The 24,645-nt window shown below is 33.1% G+C and overlaps 1 protein-coding gene and 1 long non-coding RNA gene across 2 annotated transcripts; both read right to left on the reverse strand.

The window, feature by feature from the left end:
- Positions 1-10,478: 10,478 nt before the first annotated feature.
- Positions 10,479-11,792, reverse strand: LOC114581146. Its single transcript, XR_003702991.1, has 4 exons — positions 11,782-11,792; positions 11,398-11,561; positions 11,135-11,263; positions 10,479-10,898 (listed from the first exon to the last, which is right to left on the reverse strand). It is a non-coding gene; the product is annotated as an uncharacterized LOC114581146 (long non-coding RNA).
- A 6,300-nt stretch (positions 11,793-18,092) lies between these two features.
- On the reverse strand, positions 18,093-19,073 carry LOC110113571 (ribosome-associated molecular chaperone SSB1-like). Its single transcript, XM_020846210.1, has one exon. It carries the CDS (start codon positions 19,071-19,073, stop codon positions 18,093-18,095), a length of 981 nt encoding a protein of 326 aa, XP_020701869.1.
- Between the last annotated feature and the right edge of the window lie 5,572 nt (positions 19,074-24,645).

Raw genomic sequence — 24,645 nt, forward strand, 5'->3', positions numbered from 1 at the left:
AGATTGATTTGAGATCATTACTATCAGGTGAAGGTGATAGAAGCTGATGTGATGAAAACAACTTTCAGTACTCGATACGGACACTACGAGTTTTTGGTTATGCTATTTGGGGTGACCAATACCCCAGCTATTTTTATGGATCTGATGAATAGGGCATTCAAAGATTATCTAGATTTGTTTGTAATCATCTCCATAGATGATATTCTGATGTATTCTGCTTCTGAGAAAGATCATGCCAAACATTGAGAAGTGTGTTGGAGACTCTGAGGCAGCATTAGTTGTATACAAAATTCTCCAAATATGAGTTCTGGTTGAAGAGCATTTTCTTTCTGTGACATGTGGTAAGTGGTGATAGAATTTTTGTTTATCCCCAAAAAATTCAAGCAATTGCTAATTGGCCATGACCTACTACTGTATTTGAGATACGTAGTTTCTTGGCCATGGCCGGATATTATAGAAAGTTTATGAAGGGATTTTCTCAGATTTCTGCACCTTGAATAAGAATGACTTAGAAGTCAATAGTTTTTATTTGGACACCAGAGTGTGAATCTAGTTTTTAGAAATTGAAAGATTGTTTGACTTATGCTCCAGTGTTAGAACTTCCCTCTGGTATGGAATGATTTCAAGTATTCAACGATGCTTCACTGAAAGGTTTGAGATATGTTTTGATGCAGCATGGTCAGGTAATAGATTATGTTTTGAGACAGTTGAAACCACATAAAAAGAATTATCCGATGCATGATTTATAATTGGTCGCTGTTGTATTTACTTTAAAGATTTGACGTCATTACTTGTATGTCCTCAGATGTGAGATTTTCATGGGTCATAAAAGTTTGAAATACATATTCACTCAGAAAGATCTAAATTTGAGGCAAAGGAGATGGCTTGAGTTGATTAAGGACTATAATTTGACTATTTAGTGTCAGCCTGTTAAGGTTAATGTGGTGGCATATGCTCTAAACAGGAAGTCTTCTGAATTATCAAATATATGACTCACCTCTAATGAGTATCTGATATGAGATATGAAAAGAATATGATTGAAGGTGATTTATTCTATTGAATGGGATTCTGGTATAGTGACTCAGATTATTATTCAGCCCTCCTAAGAAAAAAAATTCATGAAGCTAAAAAGTAAGATGAAGAATATTCAAAGTTAATTGATCAGATCAAATCCGGTAAGAAATCTAATTTAGGAATTTTTTATTCTGGTATCATTTTCTAAAGAATAGGCTTTGGGTTCCTATATTTGGAGATCTGAGTAAAAAGATTTTGCATGAGGCTCATTACTTAGAATATATTATTCATCCAGGAAGTAGTAAAATGTACAGAGATATGAAAAATTTATTTTGGTGGCCTATATTAAAAAAGGATATAAAGGAGTTTATTTTGAAATGTGAAGTATGTTAGCTAGTGAAGGCAGAACATTAGCGATCGGGAGGTCTTTTGTAATCGTTGTTTATCCCTGAGTGGAAGTGGGAAGAGGTGACAATGAATTTTGCTATGGGTTTCCTTAGATCGAGGCAGGGGCATGATGTCATTTGGGTTGTTGTCGATCGATTGACGTAGTCTACACATTTCCTTTCGATCAGACAGATGGCTTCTGTGGATAAATTAGCTCAGATTTATGTTAAAGAAATTGTCAGATTACATGGTGTACTGAAAGTAATTGAATCGGATTGCGATGGCCAGTTTACCTCTAGACTTTGGAGAGGTATTAAGGAAGGAATGGGTATGAAGTTGCATTTCAGTACTGCTTTACATCTGTAGACTGATGGACAGTCTGAAAGGACTTTTTAGGTACTGGAAGATCTTTTGAGATTATGTGTTTTAGATTTTGGAGATAGTTGGAAAGATCATATCCCTTTGATAGAGTTTGCATATAATAATAGTTATCAGTCTAGCATTGGAATGGCACCTTATGGAAGCTCTGTATTATAAAAAGTTTAGAACTCCCTTGACTTTGACAGAGGTGGGAGATAGACAAGTGATGGGTTCAACTTTTGTGGATGATACTGTTATGAAGATTAATCTGATTAAAGAAAGATTGAAATTTGCATAAAATAGATAGAAGAAATATTATAATCAGAAGCATAGATTGGTTGAATTTTAGATTCGTGACTTTGTATATGTCAAAGTCAGTCCGATGAAAGGTGTTACCAGATTTGGGAGAATTAGCAAGCTTAGTCCAACGTATGTCGGACCTGTTGAGATCCTTGAAAGGATTAGAAATTCTGCTTACTTGTTATTATTACCTGATCAGATGTCAGATGTATATAATGTGTTTCACGTATCCTCTTTAAGAAAGTGGATATCTGATTCTGGAAAGAAACTTTCTGTTGATGATGTTGAAGTTCAAACAAATCTACATTACAGAGAAGAGCATGAAAAGATTTTTTCCTATGATGTAAGAAAGCTGAGAAGCAAATAGATTCCTATGGTTAAGGTTCAGTGGAAGTTCAGAACAGCTAGAGAAGCTACTTGGAGAAAGAATCTGATATGAGACAGTTGTATTCAATTCTATTCTAACTCAGTCTGTTTTGGCAATGTCGAGGATGACATTTTTTTTAAGGAGGGTAGATTGTGAGAACCCTTGAATTTCAAGATTTTTAGTGTAGTTAGTCTGTACAAACTGTCTATACGAATTGAACATGGTGCAGATTCATCTGTACGAACTGAATATTTTTTTTGATAGATCCCATCGTTTAGGGATGAAAATTAATTATCATCTGTACGATCATTGTACAGAGGAGATCATCCCGAGATGAATGAAAATATTGTCAGTAGAATCTAAAATATCTCAGCCTATTAAAAATCTCAATCGTTCGTATTTGAGGAAAGGAAATAGCTGGACAGAGGAAGAGAAGGATAAGAAGTGAAAATTTGCATTTTAGGTGACTTTGTTCCATTTTCGTCCATCATCACAGTTGGGAATGTTGATCGACTCGAGGTAAGGCACATTATGACTTTCTTAATTTTCAGAAATGTGAGTTTTGATGGATTTTTTGATTAAAATTTTAATTTCCATTAGCGAAAAATGGGTATATCTTTTCATCGAAAAAACTTTTATCGCGTAACTTTTGGTATGTCGTACATATTATGATTTTGCACATTTTGAGTATTTTTAAGAAAATTTTCACTGGGTATTCTGAATTATGCGGGGTTTTTATAAAATAGAAAATTATCTTGATGTTTGAAAATTAATTCTTTAGTATAATGAAAGTATTGAAACGATATTTTACACGATCTCTGGTAATTTGATAATTTTTTGAAACTTTGAATTTTGATTCATTGGATTTTCTGTTATCTACCATTATATATCTGACGACAGTTTGATACGTATCTGATTTTTATGGATTTGATATGATTTGATGTTTGATATGATTTGAATGATATCAGAGGAGAATTATAATTGGCTAGAATCCATTGAGATTCTTTCTATGTATGGAAAGGGAGGCATAAGGAGCCAGATTCCTTTAAGATTCTATTTCGGTCTGGGAAAATGAAATGTGATCTGATCTGAATAATTATATATATCTGATATGTTATGGTGCTGAAAGCACAAAGGAAGACATGAGGGGCCAAAATACTTTAATATTTTATTTGTGTCAGGGAAGGGAGGCATAAGGGGCCAGAATCCTTTGAGATTCTATCTGGGTGATTTGAAATGTGATTTGGAATTTGATTTGAAAATGTGATTTGTATGATTCTGTGATACATATTTTATTCAATTCTTCTGCATCTGTTATTTAATTTCGTCTGATTATATGTTCTGTATGAATATCCAAAATCTATTTGATTTCCATTTCGTATGAATATCTAAAATCTATCTGATTATCTAATTTCTGTATGAATCTAAATTCTGTATGATTGGTTAATTTCTTTATGATAATCCGAATTCTATGTATTTATTTATAATCTGTACGGCTATTTGAATCCGGGAAAGATATGTTATGTATTTTCAGCTTATGATTTTAAGTTCAGTAATTATTTGATCTGCAATTAACTGTTGTTTTAAATCTACTGTGAGCATTTTGAATGAGAGAATATAGAAATTTAGATCGGCTAGTGTGATCTTACTGAGTTGTTAGCTCACTATGGTTATCTTCGTGGTTTTCAGGTTCTGGGAAAGTGAATAAAGTTTTGGACTAGCCATTCAGGATCTGATTTGAAGTCATAGGTATTTTGTACTTTTGATTTTGTACAATCATGGTTATTTTTTATTTTGTTCTATACTTTCTGTTTGTAGCCATATACTGTAATGTATATGATTATTTTGAAGAATGAGAAGAAAGAAAATTATGGATAAGTTTTATGTATATTTGAATGTTTGTATGTGTTTCTGTATGTCTTTGAATTGAAAGAAAATTCAAAATTAGATCTGTCTCAACTCAACACGATGGGATCTGTCCCGATCGGGTTGGGTTGTGACAGATAGGCCCTAAGAATGTTTTCAAGTATGTTAGAGCTGTAAGAATGGGTTAAAGGAGAGTGCATGTATTAGCCTTCAGAGGTCATTTGACCAACTTCGACTACTCTAAAACATTGATTTGATCAGTCCAAAAGCCACTTAGACTACTGAGGTGGCATAGAAGGATGGTGTTGAACTGATTGAGTGAAGCCTTGAGGGCTTAGATGAGATGCATAAAGGTTTGGTAAGAAATATGAATATTTTACCAAGCATATGAGTTCACTTGGTAAAAATAGGCTAAGGTTTAAATCAAAATAAGTTTAGAAATATTCTATTCATCTAATGGAAAATATTTAAAGGGCATATGAGACCATGGAATCAAGGTTTTTAATAAATGCAAGGCATATACTCAAATGGGTTAAGTTTGACTAGATTTGGGTATAGTTGACCAAGTCAACTGTTAGCTTAATCAAGGGTCCATTTATAGCCAAATTAATAGGGGCAATGATTAGAGGAGTTTGAATGGATTTGGAGTTAATTTAAAGCTATATTAGAAGTAAATAAGTTTAAAGGTTGAGTTGGTCAACCTGGATTGACTTAGTTAATTGGGTTGAACTAAGATCAAGGTTTAGGGTGAATAAGTTTGAAATGATGTTTTGAGTCTGATGGAGATAGTTTGAGGGATCAAAAAGGTTATCTGGGTCAAATCACCTATTCGAGCCCTTAATGGGTCATTGGGTCAACCTAGTTTGACTTGCTCAACTAGTTTGACCTAGGAGCTGGGTTTGGGCTCAATAGACTTAACATGACATTCTAAGACTGTTGCAGGGGGGCCTAAGGTCTGGGAAGGTCAATTTAGTCAAATAGAATATTTAGACCCTAAAAGGTCTATTTGGTCAACCTATATTGACATGGTCAACCAAGTTAACATGGGGTCAAGGTTTGGGTCTAATATATTTGGCTTGATGTTTGAAACTGAATAGAAGTGGTATCATGAAATTTAGAGATCATTTGATTTAAAATGACTATTCAAACCTCTAAGTGGTATTTTGGTCATTTTGACCCCTAATCAATTGAGGGTCAAAGTGGGTCCAAAAAAATATAGTTTACTACTCAATATGACATAATCAAGGGTTTATAAGTGCTTAGAGGCTTTGGGGAAAGCTCAAAGGTCAAAATCCACTGGTTGGTAGGTCAGGTGGCATAGGTAGTAAATATTTAAAGGTTTTACAACCTTTGGATTTCAATCCAATTTCTAGAGTTAGAGGACTCCAATTGAGCTCAAATTTGGAGAGTTGACCCTTGTGACATGCTTAATCAATATGTAATTGATACATCATGAATCATGAGTTATTTGATTGAGTTTTAAAGTGTTTAAAAAATCATTAAATAAGGCTTTCAAGACCTAATTAAGCCTTTAGCCTTGAGATTTGGCCTAGAAATTTCGATTTTCTCTGGGTTTTGGATTTAATTGATTGTTTTTGGATTATCTAAAATGATGAAAATCATTTTAATGATGATATATGACTAGATAGGGCTAGGGTTTGATAAGAAGCTAGATTAATCCATATTTTAGATAACTCTAAAATATGGATTAGTTTGTGGATTAGATTGATCTCAAGTCTAAATTTGTCCAAGAATTTAGAGGCATTATAGGGTCTAGAATCTAGAAGTGTCCTAAGGCTTGGATAGATCCTAGAGGCTAGAATCTTGCAAGACTTAGGTTCTAGGAAGATCCTAGGGTCAAGATAGGCTTAGGAACTGGATTGATCCTAGGGTTTAAATAGAACCTAGGGGTCTGGATACATTCTAGAGTCTAGATTGGTCTTAGAGACCTCATATAAAAAATGAGGTCAACAAAAACTAGGACATTTCTCTACCTCTCTACTACCGCAAATGTTCCAAAAAAAAATTTATTAATTGTATTAGCAAGCTTAGTAACAAAAAAGCTCTATTCTAGAAGTGTTCCACTATCATTCTTATGTTCATTTCATAGTTAGAAAGCTAATAGGTTAATGGATGATGAAAAATGTCCTATGAATTTAAGTTATTATAGATGAGATTTCATAATTGCGTATAACCTACGAGCCATTAGAGAAAATAAAGGAAAATTTATATATAAAGAGCTTGAAGGCTTTTGAATTTACTTTGAGATGAATAAATACAAAATAATTTATATTGAACTCATATAAAATAAATTAAAGATTTCAAAGCTCAACCTACTCTTTATTAGAATATCCTAAGATAATTTTCTTATGAAAATAAATGTCATTGTTGTTGACTGGAACATTCACGGCCTTAGAGAACGTTATATAGAGCACGTTATATAGTTATGATTGGAAGAATCCAATGATAAGGGAGCCATTCTCAAAAGAACGTTGACATGTTCATTTGGTTGATAGGATTAATTGTATTTGGAAATGGAGATTAGAGGGACTATAGTCAATAGGTGAAAAAGGTCAGAAGAACCATAATCAGTAGACGATAATGGTCGGAGGAATTGTAGTCAATGGGTGATGGCGGTCGAAGATGTAATAACTCAAATATATGAAATAAATTTATTTAAAAATTATAAAATTTTTGAAGTATAGTACTTTGGCACTAATTCGATGAGCATTGTAGTGATACACTATGAACACTATATATATATATATATATATATATATATATACTCACTCCATTGACTCCCTCACTTGGTTGCTTGCTTAGGAAGAAATTGAAAGAGGAGAAGAAGAGAGAGGAGAGGGAGATCTTTAAATCATATTTATTAGTCATTCCCATTGTATATTTTATTTTATTCATTGTAAGTGACTAATCTCTTACTTATATTTTCAATAATTTTGATTTCTATAAATTTTATCTCTCCTAAATATGTAAAAAATATATTATCTCCTAATTTCATAAGTTTTCACCATATAAGTTTTGATATGTTATAAATTTGATCATTATGAATAATTTGATAGAATTGTATTACATTTTAAATGAAGTGGTGAATGATATTTGATACATGATATAATAACCCCATGTGATACCATATTGATCCACATATTTCACGAATTGGCAGCCATAAAGAGTTGAAGATTGATTGGGAGTTATAAAGAGTGAGGATGGCTTATTCACATGATTCAAGGGGAGCTATAAGTATATTGATTGGGATTTATAAAAGGAGACAGATTGAGAGCCATAAGCGCAGGAGCAAGATACATTTAGTATATACTCATTGAATAATTGAATACTAATACTAACACTACTACAAATTCTGTACTAACATTATGACTATCCTTAATATTATTTACTATCGTTCATAATATTTAACATTATAAATGATGATACTAATATTATTTTTAATATTAGTGCTATTGACTGTTACTGGTATTATGATTGATAATGTAATGGATTGAGATGTGATAAATTATAGAAGATAAAATTGATACGGATAATCAGTATAGACACTAATGCATATATATTTTCTTATATGATTTATATTATATTGTTCGCTTTTCTCTTACATTAATTTCAACTGTAAGATTTTAGTTACTTGACGAGTAATGTGCTCACACTACAGGAAAATACCTTATTACCGTCAAAATTTTCTGGCGGATAAATATACACCAGAAATTGTGACGACACCACCGACAGAACTTTTCACCGGTTATTATATGGCGGCATTTCCGACAGCTTTGCCGTTGTTACGCTACTGGCAACTAATACGCTCGTTTTGCACCGGTGATATTAATATAGAGGCACATAATCCACCAGTATTATCCGGCGGATGTTCCGGCATACTTTGCATCGGCGTAACTAAAACACGATGAAATGATACAGGCAAAATTTTTGCCGGTAAAATTACCGTCGGACAGTCCGCCAGAAAAATGCCTATAATAAACTTATATCGGGTGAACCCTAGGGCTGTCTTCTCATTTCCTCCTTTCGACTTTGCTTCTTCGACGCTGTTTGAATTTTCTCCTCAGACGCTGTCCCTCCTTCGACTCTGTTTGACTTCGCTCCTTCGTTCGATTTTGCTCTTTCGACGCTGTTCGACTTCGCTGTTTGACTTCGTTCCTTCGACACTATTCGACTTTGCTCCTTCATCGTGGTTCGACTTTACTCCTTCATCGCAGTTCGACTTGCTTCTTCGTCAACTTCACTCCTCTAAATCCGTTCGACTTTGCTCCTTCAAAGCTGTTCGACTTCGCTCCTTCAAAGCCGTTCAACTTTGCTCCTTCGAAGCGGTTCGACTTGCTCCTTCGTTGCTGTTTGACTTCGCTCCTTCAACTGTTCGACTTTCGACGATGTTTCGTTCCTAATGGATTAGTACTAGGTAACTTTCTCCTTATCGTGGTGTTTGACTTTGCTAATTCGATGACCTAGCTTCTACATTAACACTTGCTCGTTTGCTGTGTAAGTAACTTGTTTGACTTTGCTCCTTTGACGACCTTCCCTTCATACTGGATTGGAAGTTACGACATTTTAATGGATGCTCTCTTGCTGTGTAGGAAACTTTCTTTCTTTCTCTTGTAACATTATGCATTAAGTTAATGTGTCATACTTTAAAACTATGGGAGCAAGTTATGGAGCATAGGTTGCGACGTGATACTAATGTTTCTCAAAATCAATTAGGATTCACGTCAGGTAGGTCTACTATTGAAGCCATACATTTATTGAGAGGTTTGATGGAGAAATTTAGAGAGAATAAGGAGGATCTACATGATTTTATAAGTTTTTAAAAAAGGATAATGATCCTATGATATGAGGCTCCGGATAGGGAAAATTTGTAATTATGTTTTTTTCTATTTAATTGTAAGCTCTAGTTAAATGTTTAAAATGGAAGATAGAAGTAATTCTTTTGATATAGATCTTGGAGTGTGACAAAATGGTATCCAGTCAATATTTATTAGAAGAATTAAAATATAACTAGAGCTTATGAGTGGAATAGAAATTAATGTGATTTCTAATTTACAATTAGTTAATTTGAGTTTAAAATTTTATTTTGAACTTTCTCTCTCTCTCTCTCTCTCTCTCTCTCTCTCTCTCTCTCTCTCTCTTACACATATAACAATATTGATGATGATATTTTTTAAGGTTGAAAGATTGTAATAACTCAAATATATGATATAAATTTATTTGAAAATATTAAAATTTTAAAGTTGAATGATTTGGCATTGATCTGCTAATCGCTACGGTGCTAGATTATGAACAGCATTTATATACATATATATATTTATAAATATTTTTGCCTCAGCCCACTGACTCCCTCAAAGATCTTTGAATCATATTTGTCAAATATTACTGTTACAAATTTTATTTTATTCATTTTAAGTGACTAACCTCTTCCTTCTATTTCAATGATTTTAATTTCTAAAAATTTTATCCCTCCTAAAACTACTACAAATATATTATCTCCTAATTTTATAACCTTTTACCATGCAAGTTTGAATATAGTATATATTTGATCATTATGAATAATTTGATATAATTTTATTACATTTTAAATAAAATACTAAATGATATAAAATACATGATATAATAACTCCATGTGATACCATATTAATCTACATGATTCATTGATTTAGACTCATAAGAAATTAGAGATTGATTAGGAGTTACAAGGAATCGGGGAGACTGATTCACATAATTTAAGGGTTGTTATAAGGATATATATATATATATATATATATATACACTAGATAAATACTGGGGCTATCTGAAGAAAGTTAAGCCGATATGAATTTGAATGGATGAAGGATGAAATGAAGTCTATGAAGGATGGGTGCTGCTCCTGTTTCCAGGAAGCACTCATCATGCAAACTCCACCTGTACAAATTAAAGAAAATCCCGAGTGGATTTTTACGCTCATTAGTTAAACTGGGATATTTCTATTAGGTCTGAATCTAGAAGAAACAAGATGCATCGCATGGTGGCAAAGCACACCAAATACATTTAATCCAAACAAGAATAATTGAAAAGTATCTCTCACGGAATGTAATAGAACCATCCTGCTCAACTTTGGCAAACCATAATATCAGTTATTTCAACAAACAGTCTAACTCCAATAACGAGGGCGTTGTTGTTTGAAAAGATTAATCTATTCTTGCCTAATATGTTTATCAACACTTTTAGACTAGAAGGGGAATGAGGAAAGAAGTGATTCTAAAATAAACTCCAATTGCTACATGGAAAAAATCATGGAGGTCGATTTAGCTGCGGAAAGCTAAAAGTGATCCAACTCGATCACCTTCATTCCTTATAACAAAATCTTAGTCTTACAATTAAATAATATCCACAAATCTAACGCCTATGTAATAGAATTACAATGTCTGAGTAGGAGTAGTCTTCTGGACCCATCATTGGAGGAACATCCTTATAGTTCTTCAGACCCAGCAGGCTAACAGCCACATTCTTCACATTGACAGTGGGAGGGTAGAATTGTTAATTCTCAAAGAAGTATGCTGAAGCAGAGCATTTATACACACTACTGCATTACAATGACCTGCAAGTCAAAGTTAGATAACAATAAGCGAGTGGCTATAAGAAACTAAGGCTTCGTTTGGGACTTCTTTCTTACTACTTCTTAAAGCAATTTTTTTATAAAAAAAAATAAATTTTTTATTAAAAAGTTGCTTTAAGAAGTAGTTAGAAAGTCATCGAAAACAAAGCCTAAATCAGGTTGTCAATAGTTTTACTAGCATAGAAAATGAAGAGCTTTAAAAATATCTCGATTCCTACCTCCTCTATTCTTTGCCTGAGCTTATGAAGGCTAGCATTTGAGAAAGCTCTAAAAGTTCCGCCGAGGATGGCAGACTTTGGAACCAGGTCCAGATTGCTCCCTCCGTTCACTTCTGCCATTAAGACAACCTGACAAGGAAATGAAAATAATGCACTAAGACAACCTGACAAGGAAATGAAAATAATGCTTACAGATGATGAAACGTTACACAATTATAAATTCTATTGTTCTAGTGAACTAGGTAAGGGTATTTAGTGCATACACAAATACTGCAACAGTAGTTTTTGAGCCCATAATCAAGGCAATAGTAAACGTCCAAAGCCTGGATTGGGGATTGGATAATAAGCATACTCATTGATCCTATCAGGAAAAACTGTACAAATCTGACCAACTTTGATATATCCAAAGCCCCTCTCCTCCAAAGATCTATAGATTTAACTCAAGTTAAAAAGACCAAATAATAATAATAATGGGTGAAAGAGCACTAAGCACTTTTTGAAGAGAGTTTACGCTAATCGTCTATTTTCCTATTTGGTTAATCCACACAACATACAATCCAGGACAAAATCAATAAAAAGCTGAAATTTTTTTAAAAAAAAAACATCAATTTTACCAACACTAACAAGCATAAACATGAATAACTTACTCTATTAAGCACATCAAAACCGAAAGAAATTCAATATGATTAAACTTATATCATAATGCATTAACAAAAAATACTAGATTAAAAAAATCAATGCTTCGAAGTCTACTAACACAAAAAGTTGCTTCCAGATTACTAACCATTCTATGCTCCACAAGAAACCGGATGATATCCCAAACACCTGATGAAACTAGATTCGAAGTAAAGCTCAGAAAGATTTTGCATCTGACGGACTCTCTGTATGCAGGATCCAACTCTTCTTCAGTGCAATCTTTTGTTGGTTTCTCATGGGAAAGCCTCCAATCTAACTTCAATATTATCAGCATGGGAAAATACATTCAAAAAAAAAAACTTCTATGAAATAAAAGTAAAAAATCAAAGATCAACTTTCTTCCGAATTTTTACTTGCACAAAAAAAAAAAAACAAACACCACCAACTAAATTAAATAACGACATCAATTTAATATCTACAAAATCATTGATAAAAAAGATGAATAGTAGACAAAAGTAAGAAAACTCGCCATCTGATTTACGACTTCGACGGCGTCTCCAAGGTTCGATGCCTGGAAACCAGTGAAAACCAAGGAATGTGAAAAGTTGACCTGATTCAGGAATTGTTCCATTGAGCTTATTGTTAGATAGATCAATTTCAGAGAGCATAGTGAGGTGGCCCAAACTTGCACGGATGGAACCCTCAAGAGAATTATGCGAGAGATCAAGCACAGCAGCATATCGCAAACTACCTAATTCATCAGGAATGGGTCCTGATAACATATTGTGGCCTAAATTCAACACCATGAGTAAATACATGCTGCCAAGCTCTCTCGAAATTTCACCGATAAGATGATCTTGCAGCTCCCCACCCATGCTAGACCCCATTTGATATCAATCCATACACAAGAAGATTGACAGCTCAAATTCTTTTTCTCAATTTTTACTTGATCAACAAATCACTAATAAAAGTTGTTGAAATGACAGAAGTTGAACATATATCACAAAAATTAATAAATGAAGCATTGTTGACAAGAATTTAGAGTATAAATGACCAAATTTGTGCTAAGTAACAACAAAAACCGTTGTACAAATGACATAAGTTGTCAAGAAAAATTTAGAGTAGAAATGACAAAAGTTTAACATTTATCACAAAAATTACTATCTATAGCCAAACAAAAAATCAAAATTATTATAACATTTCAAAACAAACCATCGGCTATACATAATGAAAATATCGTGTCTATGTATATTATGTATTCCCTTCTTCTACACCTTGGATGTCAATTAGGCGAAAATTGATCATTATCTCCCTGTTATTAATATAGAAGTCATCAAAAAAACTAAATATGATAAATTAATTAATAAATGAAAATACGTATTTTTTTTTTATTTTACATACCATATTTGAACTTCTTGGTGGCGGATGTTGTCCTTGGTAATTATTCATGAATTGTCTCATCTCACTTTGCAATGTTTGCACCGCCTCCTCAAGTCTTACAACTCGATCAAATATAGTATTGCCTCGACTACTACTTCCTGGAACCGTGGTGCTATGAGGAAAATATCTGCTTGGAATAACCCCAAAACCTTGTGTTCGTACCCTCCCTGGGTGTTCTGGCCCCATGATCGCCTTGAAGACTTTTTCATTGGCTTCAAAATTTCCATCTTCTGGCGTTAACCCTTCTTCGGCAAGCATTTCATTGCATGGGCATAATATCTTTCCTGATAGATTCTTACTACGACTAGCAAAATCTAAAAAATCTTCAACTCCTTTTTTGTATTCACGACTCCATCTTGACATGGTTATCCAACTCTTATTCATTTTAAATTCAACTGCAATTTATAACAATTGACAATAATTAAAAAATATATTTTATTTCATATTTTTAGTAGTCTCAGCTAGAAATACTAAAAGTTAAAATAGAAATAAGCATGCCTTTTAACGATGGGACATGTAAACTTTATTCAAATGAAACAAAAGATGATATGAAATTAATTACATGATTCAAGAATTATAATTGATAAACTAATAATCTTTATTTTAACTTGTTCAATATATTCAAGTTCTATTGCAATCATGGAGGATTAATAGAATGCATAATAATGACTCCAATACATATGAGAATGTTGTAAATAAATATAAGACATCATATCAAGTTAAATTTTAACAACTCAATATTACTAATAAATATCTTGAGTTTACACTACTCAATGATACATAGGCCTAGCATTTTACCTAGAGGAAAATGCAGATGTCTAAGAAATTTCAGAGCTGCGACCATTTCATCTAATAAATAAGATGGATATTAAAAGAATGAATATAACTTGGTCAACTAATGAACATTGATTTTAATAACGGGAGATTTGTCAAATAAGTTTAGTTTGCAACTTTGAACAGTGAAATTTTGAATATATAAGGATGAGTGAATGGTTCAAATCTCTTAATGAAATATTTGGTTTGAAGTCTCTTGAAGAGATTTAGGCTTTGCTTGGAATAGATTTCTTATTGTTTTAAAAAACAATAATAAAGTCGTCCAAAATGAAACCTTAGATTTAAAACAAATATGCAATCTAGTGATCTAAACAACTCATAAGGCACTAATATCAACTTACAAATGGCATAATACTCCTATTGATATTGTGCTTTTATTGTGTGGTATGAAATAAATCTGCATATTCTAACATATCCATATTCTTATGAAAAAGCATTAAAAAATCAATTTTAATTTTAGAACTTATATCATCAACCATATCCATATTCTTATGTAAAATAAATCCAAAATGCTTAAACCTATTACAACATCACTAAGGCATGAGCCATAATGTCATATCAGATATATTTCTATAACAATTGTATTCCATATAAAATATTAGAGGCACATAACAATCTAATGTTATACACAGCAGAATATATATCTATAGACACATCAATATAACTTTCATAATCAGAAACACAACTTTAAAAAAAGAACATTTTTCTTCCATACAACTATAGCTTCTACAACATGGATAAGCCAACATTTAGATACAATAAAATGGACAAGAAAATCAACAAATCCTGATTCTGAAGTACTAGTATTAAAACCAAGTTACTAACTTAACGTAGATAATCAAAACAACTACCCATAGAATGAAATCCATTAGCAAAAAATACCGTCTTAAGGGAGTCCATAAGATGAAGAGTTGTAATAGATTTCTTATTTCAAGATATTGTAAACAAAAAAGAGGATGTTTTGCATCTACCTAGTTGAATCCAATAATCATCTTACCTAGTTGAATCCAATAATCATCAAAAGAGTATCACTCAATTTCATCAATCCAACCAGCAATTCATTTTAACTAAATATTAGGAAAAAAAACCACAAATAGCAAACACAAGCCTATCAATTGTTCCACAGCTACATATGAACTTCTATTCTTTTGTTAAATCATATTAAAATAGAACATAAAAACATAATCTCAAACCAAAGATAAATAAAGACATCCACTTAAAAAATAAAATTGACATTAAACAACAACAAACCAATCAAAGTACACTAAAAAAGAAACCTACAGGAAAAAAAAGCAAGCAAAAACTGAAAACTGACATAATGACCAATATCGATTCTTGTGATAGCAGCTTATCGGGCATCGTCGTTTTTGTTGGAATGAACAGAAAAATACTAAACAAAAGGAATACTTACAGAGATACTAGAAAGAAATTTTTTTAAAAGAATGCAAGCATCAGCGCCCACGTCCGGCGTCGGCCTCGGTGCGGGCAAAATTTTGTTAAGGTTGGTGATTTGCATAAGAGATTTTCTTTGCTGTTCCTTTTCTTCCATTTAATTTTTAATTTTAGGGATTAATATATAGAAACAAGAAGAATAATGAGAAGAAGAGGTAGAAGAATATGAAGAAGAAGAAGAATGAGAAAAAGAGGGAGAATAACATGAAGAAGAACAATGAGAAGAAGAAGAGGAAGAAGATGAAGAGACTCACTGTGATCACGAAGGGCTCCCGACCTGGATTCGCCTAGGAGATGCGACGTCGACTTGGCGGTTCGTCCCTTGGCTGTTCGCTATCGAGGACGGAGCGTAGAGTCTCTCGAAAAGGAGGAGTTAGGGATTCAGACGGAGCGGGGAGTTCCGGAAAGGAGTTAGGGATTCAGAAATGAGAGGAGTAAATAAACCGATTTTAACCGGTGCAAAATATTAGTTTTATCACCGGTTTAAAAACCGGAGTAAGTAAAATGATGCGAAAAGGTTTATTTTTTGGTAGTGACTATTTACTATTATTCATCATGATACTAATATTATTACTGGTATAATTAGTAATGTTAACTATTACTGATATTATGACTGATAATATAATAGATTGAGATATGATGAACTAGAGTAGAGGCTATATGAGCCATGTCGGTGGACGATAGTGGTTGGAGTGGTGTGTCGATGGCAGCCTGGTGGAGGACCGATAATGGTTAACCACTAGAGAAGGTTAGGAGATGGTCGTTTAGCGGGGGGAAGTCTAACGGTGTTCGACATCTTGGCGGAGGTCCAATGAAGGTTAGATGGAAATTCGATTAGTAATTAACAGCTGGGTAGAAGTCCATAGGTGGTCAACTTCTGAGTGGTGTTATTACAATGATTGGGCGAAAGTCTGGCGGTGGTCGGCGACCTAGTGGATATCTAGTGATGGTGCTGGAGCGCTTGAAGCCTTAGAGCTCTCTCCATTATCCAGCCAAAGGTCCCCCCTCATGTAAACAATGGGGGTATATTTATAGATTTTCTTTAGTAGCACACCCTATGATATAGAGAATATTCAGGTCAGGTTCGAAGTGCTACATCAGATGGTTCGTATTAATTTCTCCTATCATAGATTGTTATGTAGTGTTTAAGTGCCAAAATGATGTTAGAATTCAGCGATCTTGGGTTCATTGAATTTATCATGCCAAGCCGTTGATTCGACTATAAATATGTCAGATTTGGATATCATTTTGTCATCCTATTAATGCTTTAAATCATTTGAATATGCTTCATACTCTTAATTCGGACCCATTTGGGCTCGGATTGGATCATTTTTAGTCGTTAGGTTCATTTCTTTGATATGTGTGATTTGACTATAAGCTTGTTGAAATTAGAGTTTTGATGGTCCCAAATATAATTTCTGAATTTCAAAACTTTTATACGATGGTTGAAGTGCAGGAATGATTCAAGTTTGTTGTGTGATAGGTAAGTACCACTCAAACTTAAGGGAAAATTTATAAGATGGTGGTGAAACCTGTAATATTTTATGACGCAGAATGTTAGCCATTAAAAGAGAATTATAATATTAAGTTAAGTGTTGCTGAGATGAGGATGTTCAAGTGGATGAGTAGATTTACTCTTAGAGACAGCATACAAAATGTGCATATCCATGAAAAGGTTGGACTAGCTCTTGTGATAAATAAGATTAAAGAGATTCGCCTTAGACGGTTTGGTCATGTAAAAAGGCGGCCTTTCGAGGACCTTGTTAGAAGAGTAGATGTATTAGATCTGGCCTATGTTAAGGAATGTAGAGGTAGACCTAAAAAGTTTTGATTAGAAAATATTAGAAATGACATTTTTTTAATTAGATTTAAAGGAGAATTTGACTCTTAATAAGACACAATGGATAACAAGAATTCTTTGAAAAATATAATTAAAAGTTTATCACTCCTCTTATGTTTTATTAACATTTATTTCTTAAGCCTTCCCAACCCTAGAATAATTTTACTAATGTTGAAATATTCATGTTAATATGTGGAGAGCTTCTTGTATCAGTATTAAACAATGCATAGGTGGACGACACAGTTAATATGTGGAGAGTTAATATTCTTCTATGTCAAAAAATTAAGATGAACAAAATATCACCTGACCTAATTCAATTGAAATGATTCCACAAAAAAATTACGAAGCCTGTTCCTTAGATTAATAATCTTACAAAACTAATCTTCTCTTTCAATCATTAAGCTAGAATTATAGTGCTAGATTTTTCTTGTGAGGCTTTTGAGCGAATTTTGGACATGTTTGGGATGATCGTAATTTTTTTTTAAAAATTGATTATAAAGACGCCGTACTAAATAACTTTTTAGTATAAAAAATTATTGATATTTGCGACTTGAAATATAACTGTAAAAAAATGTCCAAATCCCCACACACGATAAATACTAGACATCAAATATAAAATCTTGCAATTTGAAACTAAAATATCCAACCCCTAGCGGAAGATAGGCTGTCACCAAAGAATTCTATAGTAATATCGTGTTATTATTGTAGACTACGGCATCGTCCACAAGAACTTCAAAGAATAATGAAGGAGAAACCTCAAACAGAGAACACCCCCAAGTCTGCGATGTGAATGCCTACCACACGGAGATCAGTCAAATCGGAGAGGATTCTTACGTATTCAAGAGCGCTCAACTGGATAACATTTGCAGGGTCTGTTTCACATCTGAACGGCTGCCAGTGAAAGAACTCTCGAAGAACTTGTCGGACCTCCGGTATGTTAGTGGAAGCTCCGGCGAGCACGACCTCATCCACGGCTTCTTTCTCGACTCTGGCATCCATTAAGCACCTCATGATTCCGCTGCGCAGAAGGTTGAGATTCATCTCCACCAACGATCCACGACTGAGCGTTCCTATCACCTCCCTGCCTTGTCGCTCAAACTTAAGCTCCACGGAATCCGAGCCCATACAGAGGACATTCTTGGCGCGCTCGCATTTCATTCGGATGTCAATGAGAGCCTTCACGTCGCTGGTGAAGTCGAACTCGAGCTTCGAAGAAAGCTCTGTAAGCAGGACGTGGAAAAGTGGGCAGCCCAAGTCGGAAACGGCGGCCTTTACAATTAGATCTAAATCTACGTTGATCAGAGAGATTTCAAGAATGCGACCATCGAGTTCGAATACGAGGACGGTTTTTGGTTCGGGACTGAGAGAGTTGTAATAGGCGGCGGCAAGAACCGGTCTTTCGATGAAAAGCAGAACGTGAGCTCCGGCAGCGGCGGCGGCGTCAGAGACTTGTGATTGATACTGGGGGCTGTTGCTGCTGGCGGGGAGGATGAAAAGGATATTATCGACTCGGCAGCCGGTGTTGCTTTCCATGTCGGCTTTCTTTTCTTTGAAATGCACGGTACTGACTTGGGCAGGAGTAAGGAGCTTTTGCTTGTTATCCGCTTGGGTCATCACGTAGTAGCGAGTGCCGTCGGGTGAGACATGACGCCTGAAAGGGTACAGGCGGCGGAGAAACCAGTCTTTGCCGGCGGCGGAGTGTAGGTGGACGACGCAGTTGTTGGGACTGCAGTTCATGGCGGGTTTCTTCTTCTCTTCTTGCCTTCTGGGCTTCTTGGCTTCAGGAAAGACGAGGATTTGCTGGTTTTTTAAGTGGGAGCGTTGTTTTAGCGAGGGAACGAGACTTCAGTTAATTTTGGAGCCTTTTCTAAGGTTTGTAAATAGAAATGAGATTTCTTTTCAAAAAAAAAAAAAAAAAATCTTAAAAAAATAAAATAAAAGGGAGATTTATATTTTAGTCGCTATTTTTTTTTCTATTTATATAATTAACATTTAATTTTTTAAATGTATTTATTTTTATAATACTTAAATATAAATATTACTAAATTGAAATATGTAAAACACATAACCTAAAATCACACAAAACATCCCTAATAAAATTTTGCCGTGAATATGTACCTGAAAGGAAAACAATAAAAAATGCAGCCCACTTTAAATCACATAAAACATCTCTAATAGGGTTTGGCTTCTTCTTAATCATATATAAATGATATGTTTGGCTTTTGCATGGTTCTGATGCCATCATGCCTTTTTCTTTTTAAAAAATTACAAGGAGGTCTTTGCATTAATTAATAAAAGCATTAATTAATAAAAAAAAGATACAAGACCTTCAAGAATCAAGAGCTCTATAAAAATATAGCATTTGAAGCAAAACCTAATAAACCTATGATCCTATCTATTACATGATTCAATAGAAAAAAAACATGGAGGCAAGAAGCAAGTTCTCAAAAGAGGACCCCAATCCAGATAATCAATGAAGCTCCAGATAATCAATGAAGCACCAAAAGTCAACTAGCAAATAGCTTCCAACACATGGACATGTAGTTGCAAGGCTAGAAATTGAGACAAAACTAAAATAGGCAAACATTAGTAAAAATGTACCTGAAAGAAAGACAATCAAAATTGCAGCCCACAACCCACATAGAGCCTCTAATAACAAACACCTAGAAAAAACAAAGAGAACAAAGAACAAAGAAAACAAAGCAAAGAACTCACAACAACAGACCACCAAGCCAATGCAAACCAACACAAGAACGAGTCCAAACAAATAATCCAAGAAACAACCTCCAACAACATTACGAAAAAATTGCCAAACCCAAACCGTAAGAGCATAACTGCCCAACAGCATAGAAAAACCCAACACCCCTACCAACACAAACCGAGGCAATGGAGAACAACATATAAGAGAAACCCCAACACCAAGACAGAAAGCACCAATATGGAAAATACCAGACCCAACACTCGAAACAACCCGCAAATACCAGCAAAAAACCATCAACAAAACAAGCACCACCAAAGATATAAGTAGAGGACTTAGATCTGTTGACCTTACTTTTGTATGAGGTCACTATGACCTTTTCCTATACTCTACACTTTAGGACTTCTTAGGCCCTAGAACCTTTATAGATTATAAATCTTAGGGTCCTCATAGTCTCCATACCCTAGGATCAATTTAGATCTTAAATCAATCTAGACTAAAACCAATGGCTAAGGGCTTAGATCCTGAAAGATTTTAACGCTGGGGCTGTTACAGCAGGATTTGAGCAGATTTTGGGGCTGTTACAGCAGGATTTGAGCAGAATACTAGCAGGTTTTGGGTGATGTTGCCACTGCTACCTTTTGAGGGATTTAATAAAGATTTAGGTGACATGGAAGCCACTTGCATTGGATTTGACATGTATGTAAAAGTCAACATATTCATAATCTCTAATAATGTCGTAGAATTTTAAAAGTTATAGTTTTGGTGAAGTGTAAATCATTGGGTAGAAATTTATTTTAAAAAATATTAGTACATTTTTTAAAAATTATATAATAACAGTGTAATTGCTTCAGTAGTGTATAATGCACTTTATTTTATATATATGTGTTGAAAATATTTAAATTATGTGAAAAGAACATCTATTGATCGTATGAAGGGGTTTTGTTGTTTGTTATGTATTAAAAGTTTTGGTGCCTAAAGGCTATTCTAATATTTACTAAGAAGGGATTTTGTTGGCGATAAGAAAGGATTTTGTTGGTGGGAAAAAGAGATTATGTTATTTATTATGTATTGAAATCTAGTTCATGAGGGACATCCATATATTTACTATGAGGTCTTTACTTACAATTCAATCAATTTTAGTACAAATTTAATTATTTATTTGAATGCTTATTTCAATTTAGTATCAGAGCCTAGTTCAATTTTAATACAATACTTTAATTTTTATTATTTAGCATTTTTAACTCTTTTGGTTTGAATTATTAATTCCTATTTTAGGCTGTTGTAGCCTATTAAGCCGTGTTAGCACACTCATGCTTTTGCTTCTATTTTTAGGCCAGAGAAAGGGTAAGGAGCAAGCTGAGTTGTTTCTGATAGCACGCTCTGATCTATGTTATAGATATGTATTTTAGTTAATTTCCTTTTGGTAGGATTCGCTTTTATTTTATTGTACCTTTCTATTATCAAGCACTAAAGTAAATAGACATATAATTTTATTTATATTTTAGTAGATATATAAAAAAATAATTTATGAGATTTTGTAATCTTCTACTTTATATTTATATTTAGTAATGGCTTTGTTTTGTATATGATTTGAATGTTTCAATTTAACAATATTTCTTCAACTAGATCTTGGGTCTATCTTTGCTTCTTATCATGATCGGGCACGGTATGACCTCTGTGTTGGTTAGTTCATATCGGCTCGAGACATGAAAAGATTTACATGCTATAATAATTGCACTAATTATAGACATGACATGTGATAATTGTCATTATTTGATATGCATGATTTGACAATTGTGTGAAAAGAAGAAAGGCTAGCTGAAAAAGATTGATTAATTCAAGTTTACTGGAGACATATTATTATATTCAAGAGAGCGAGCTGACAAAATTTTCTTTAAATAAGATTTAAAGAATACATAATGAGAGTGACCGATATTATATGCCAAAGAGCTTGAGAGATGAATCTTACATTAAACCACCTGACTTGTGATTGACATGATTGATTTCTAATTATAAGACTGATATGATTGATGAGATTGATTCCTGTTTAGTTTGAATTAAGGGCCTATAAGACTTGATTCAAGAAAATACCTAAGGGTTAGATGTCCTGCCTTGCTTATTATTAATATTATAAGAATATATAATAGACTATGGCATAGCATGATTACATAAAAGATATGATATGATATGATATGACATGAATATGGTACAAGATTACAATTGATACATGCACATAATGAGACTAATGAGATTCATAAAAAAATAAACGACACATGATACATAACATTGATACATGATAGTGATATATAATACATTTGATTCATGACATTTATACATGATATACAAGCTACATGATACACATGCAATGATATAGATCAACATGAATTCAAAAAGATATATGAAATATGACATCACATGATAGTCATATTGATATACATGGTATAATACAAAAATAACACTAATTTGTGGTAATTAATATATATAAATTCATATATGTTATATACATAGATTAATAATTTCACTTGATACAATATTATGAACAACACTACTATAGAACTGATGTAGCTTACTAATTCCTTATAGTTATTGATCACATTGATTTACATTATTTACTAATTGATGTTGGTTACCTTGATTATTACTATTCACAGTGATTGTTACTATTCATATATAATTTTACATATTCACATTAATATTATATGAATGATTATATACATATGTCTTCTATTATGTACATTGAACGTAATAGTAGGTTATGGTGACCTACTAGGATTTTTGCTCATTATATTTGGTTTACATGATTTTAGGGAAGGGTAAGGGCCCAATGGAGTGAGACTAATCCAATAGCATTGATAGGTATTTTATTTTCTATTATCTCTTATTGTAGTTATGAATGTGTAAGGATTGATAGATGCTGGAAAATATATTCATGGCAAATATATACAATTTTTGGAGATATTAATTAAATGGATATGTATAATAGTTTTAAGATTACATGAAATAAAAGGATATTTTGGCTGCTTTATTTTTAAAATGGATGTTATTAATGGCTTCAGCACATAATTCAAAGATAAAAGATAAATTCTTCTAGTTATGATTCCTGCAATGTGATAATAAGGGCTTAATACTATTATGATTTGCATATTAACTCATAAGGGTCTGATTCTGAATTTATTTTGATCTTGTGAAATGTTTGAAAGCTAAAAGAGCTTAAGTGGGGACTAATCTAATTTGATGGGACTGGAGACTGATGTATTATGCTTATTTTTATTATTTGCGAATATGTGTTATTATGTAATTTGAATGAATTCAAATATAGATACTAAATTGAAAAATAGTTAAATTTATGATGAATGACACACTACAGTTAGTGACATTATTATGAACATTATAATGGATGTTTTTGTATGAATAATATTTTATTATTTTTATGATAGAATAGTCCATGTATTTAATATTTTGTTTTTATTAAGATTTGGGATGGTTGTGTGTAGCCTATTGAGTTGTTGTTTGTTCATACATGTTTTTTTTTTACATGTGTTGATTTCAGGCCATGGAAAGGGAAAGGGGGTAGATTAAGTAGATAGAGGTTAGATATTTTTTATTGTTAGTTATTTTTTTCTGATGCATGATTATTTTTGGAAATCATGGTATATATTTGATGGTTGTAGTATGACTCTATACCAAGATTGTTGTATATAAATATTTTATCTATATACCTTTTTGGAGATAAATGAAAAATTTTATAAGCTATTTTCTATATCTTAAGTTGATGGTTAGTGCTTTGTGCTTGTGGTAATAAATGAAATGAAAAGAAATTACTTCCAAATAGATCTTGGGGTTTATCTTGTCATAGTCTAACATAATATGGCCCATTCGGTATATGAGTTATATTATGTTGGGTATTATAGATCATTAAAGAATTTTAATCATTATAGTGAGGATCTAGTCTTCCCTTGAAAGTGGTGTTGATTGTCCTCAATGAAAGGACTAAATTTGGATGTGCCAAGCCCAACTTATTCATTTCTTCTCAAAACTTATACTTAGATGTGATATGAGCATTAACATTGGTTTTAATGTCATCAAAATTAATTTAGATGTGTTGCAACTTAGGAAAAAATTATTTTTAAAAATTGTCTTCAAGAGAGAAAAATTGCCTAAAGATAATATACTAATTTCAAATTTTGTGATGTTAAGCATCAACATTGGCTTTGATAATTTTGGAATCATTTGAGATATGCTACAACTAAACCAAAACTCATTTGAAAGAGAGAAAATCTTCATGGGAGAAGAGACCATCCATTGGAAGTTGAGATAAGAGTTTGAAGGTTGTAGAAGGCTTCATAAAGTTTCTTATGATGTTTTGTAAGGAGTGTATTGTTATCATATTATGGAGGAGTATTTATATTCTGGTAGTCGAGAGAGATTATAATACCTTGATTTTTTGGTTCACCATCAGAATCTGATTCCGGGTCAATATATACAGGTGTTGTTCTCCTATCTAGTGAAGCACATCCCCAACCTTGTGCCCTTAGAGCCATCCTCCCACCTCTTTGAGGTAATTTGTTTGGAGGCCCAAAGACAACGATATCAAAATCGTCTTCACTG

The sequence above is a fragment of the Dendrobium catenatum genome, unplaced genomic scaffold (assembly GCF_001605985.2).
Source record: "Dendrobium catenatum unplaced genomic scaffold, ASM160598v2 fragScaff_scaffold_1557, whole genome shotgun sequence".
Taxonomy (NCBI): Eukaryota; Viridiplantae; Streptophyta; class Magnoliopsida; order Asparagales; family Orchidaceae; genus Dendrobium; species Dendrobium catenatum.

What these genes read in the sequence shown, in the direction of transcription:
- LOC110113571 (XM_020846210.1), bottom strand. Translation starts at nt 19,073, where the DNA reads ATGAACTGCAGTCCCAACAACTGCGTCGTCCACCTACACTCCGCCGCC.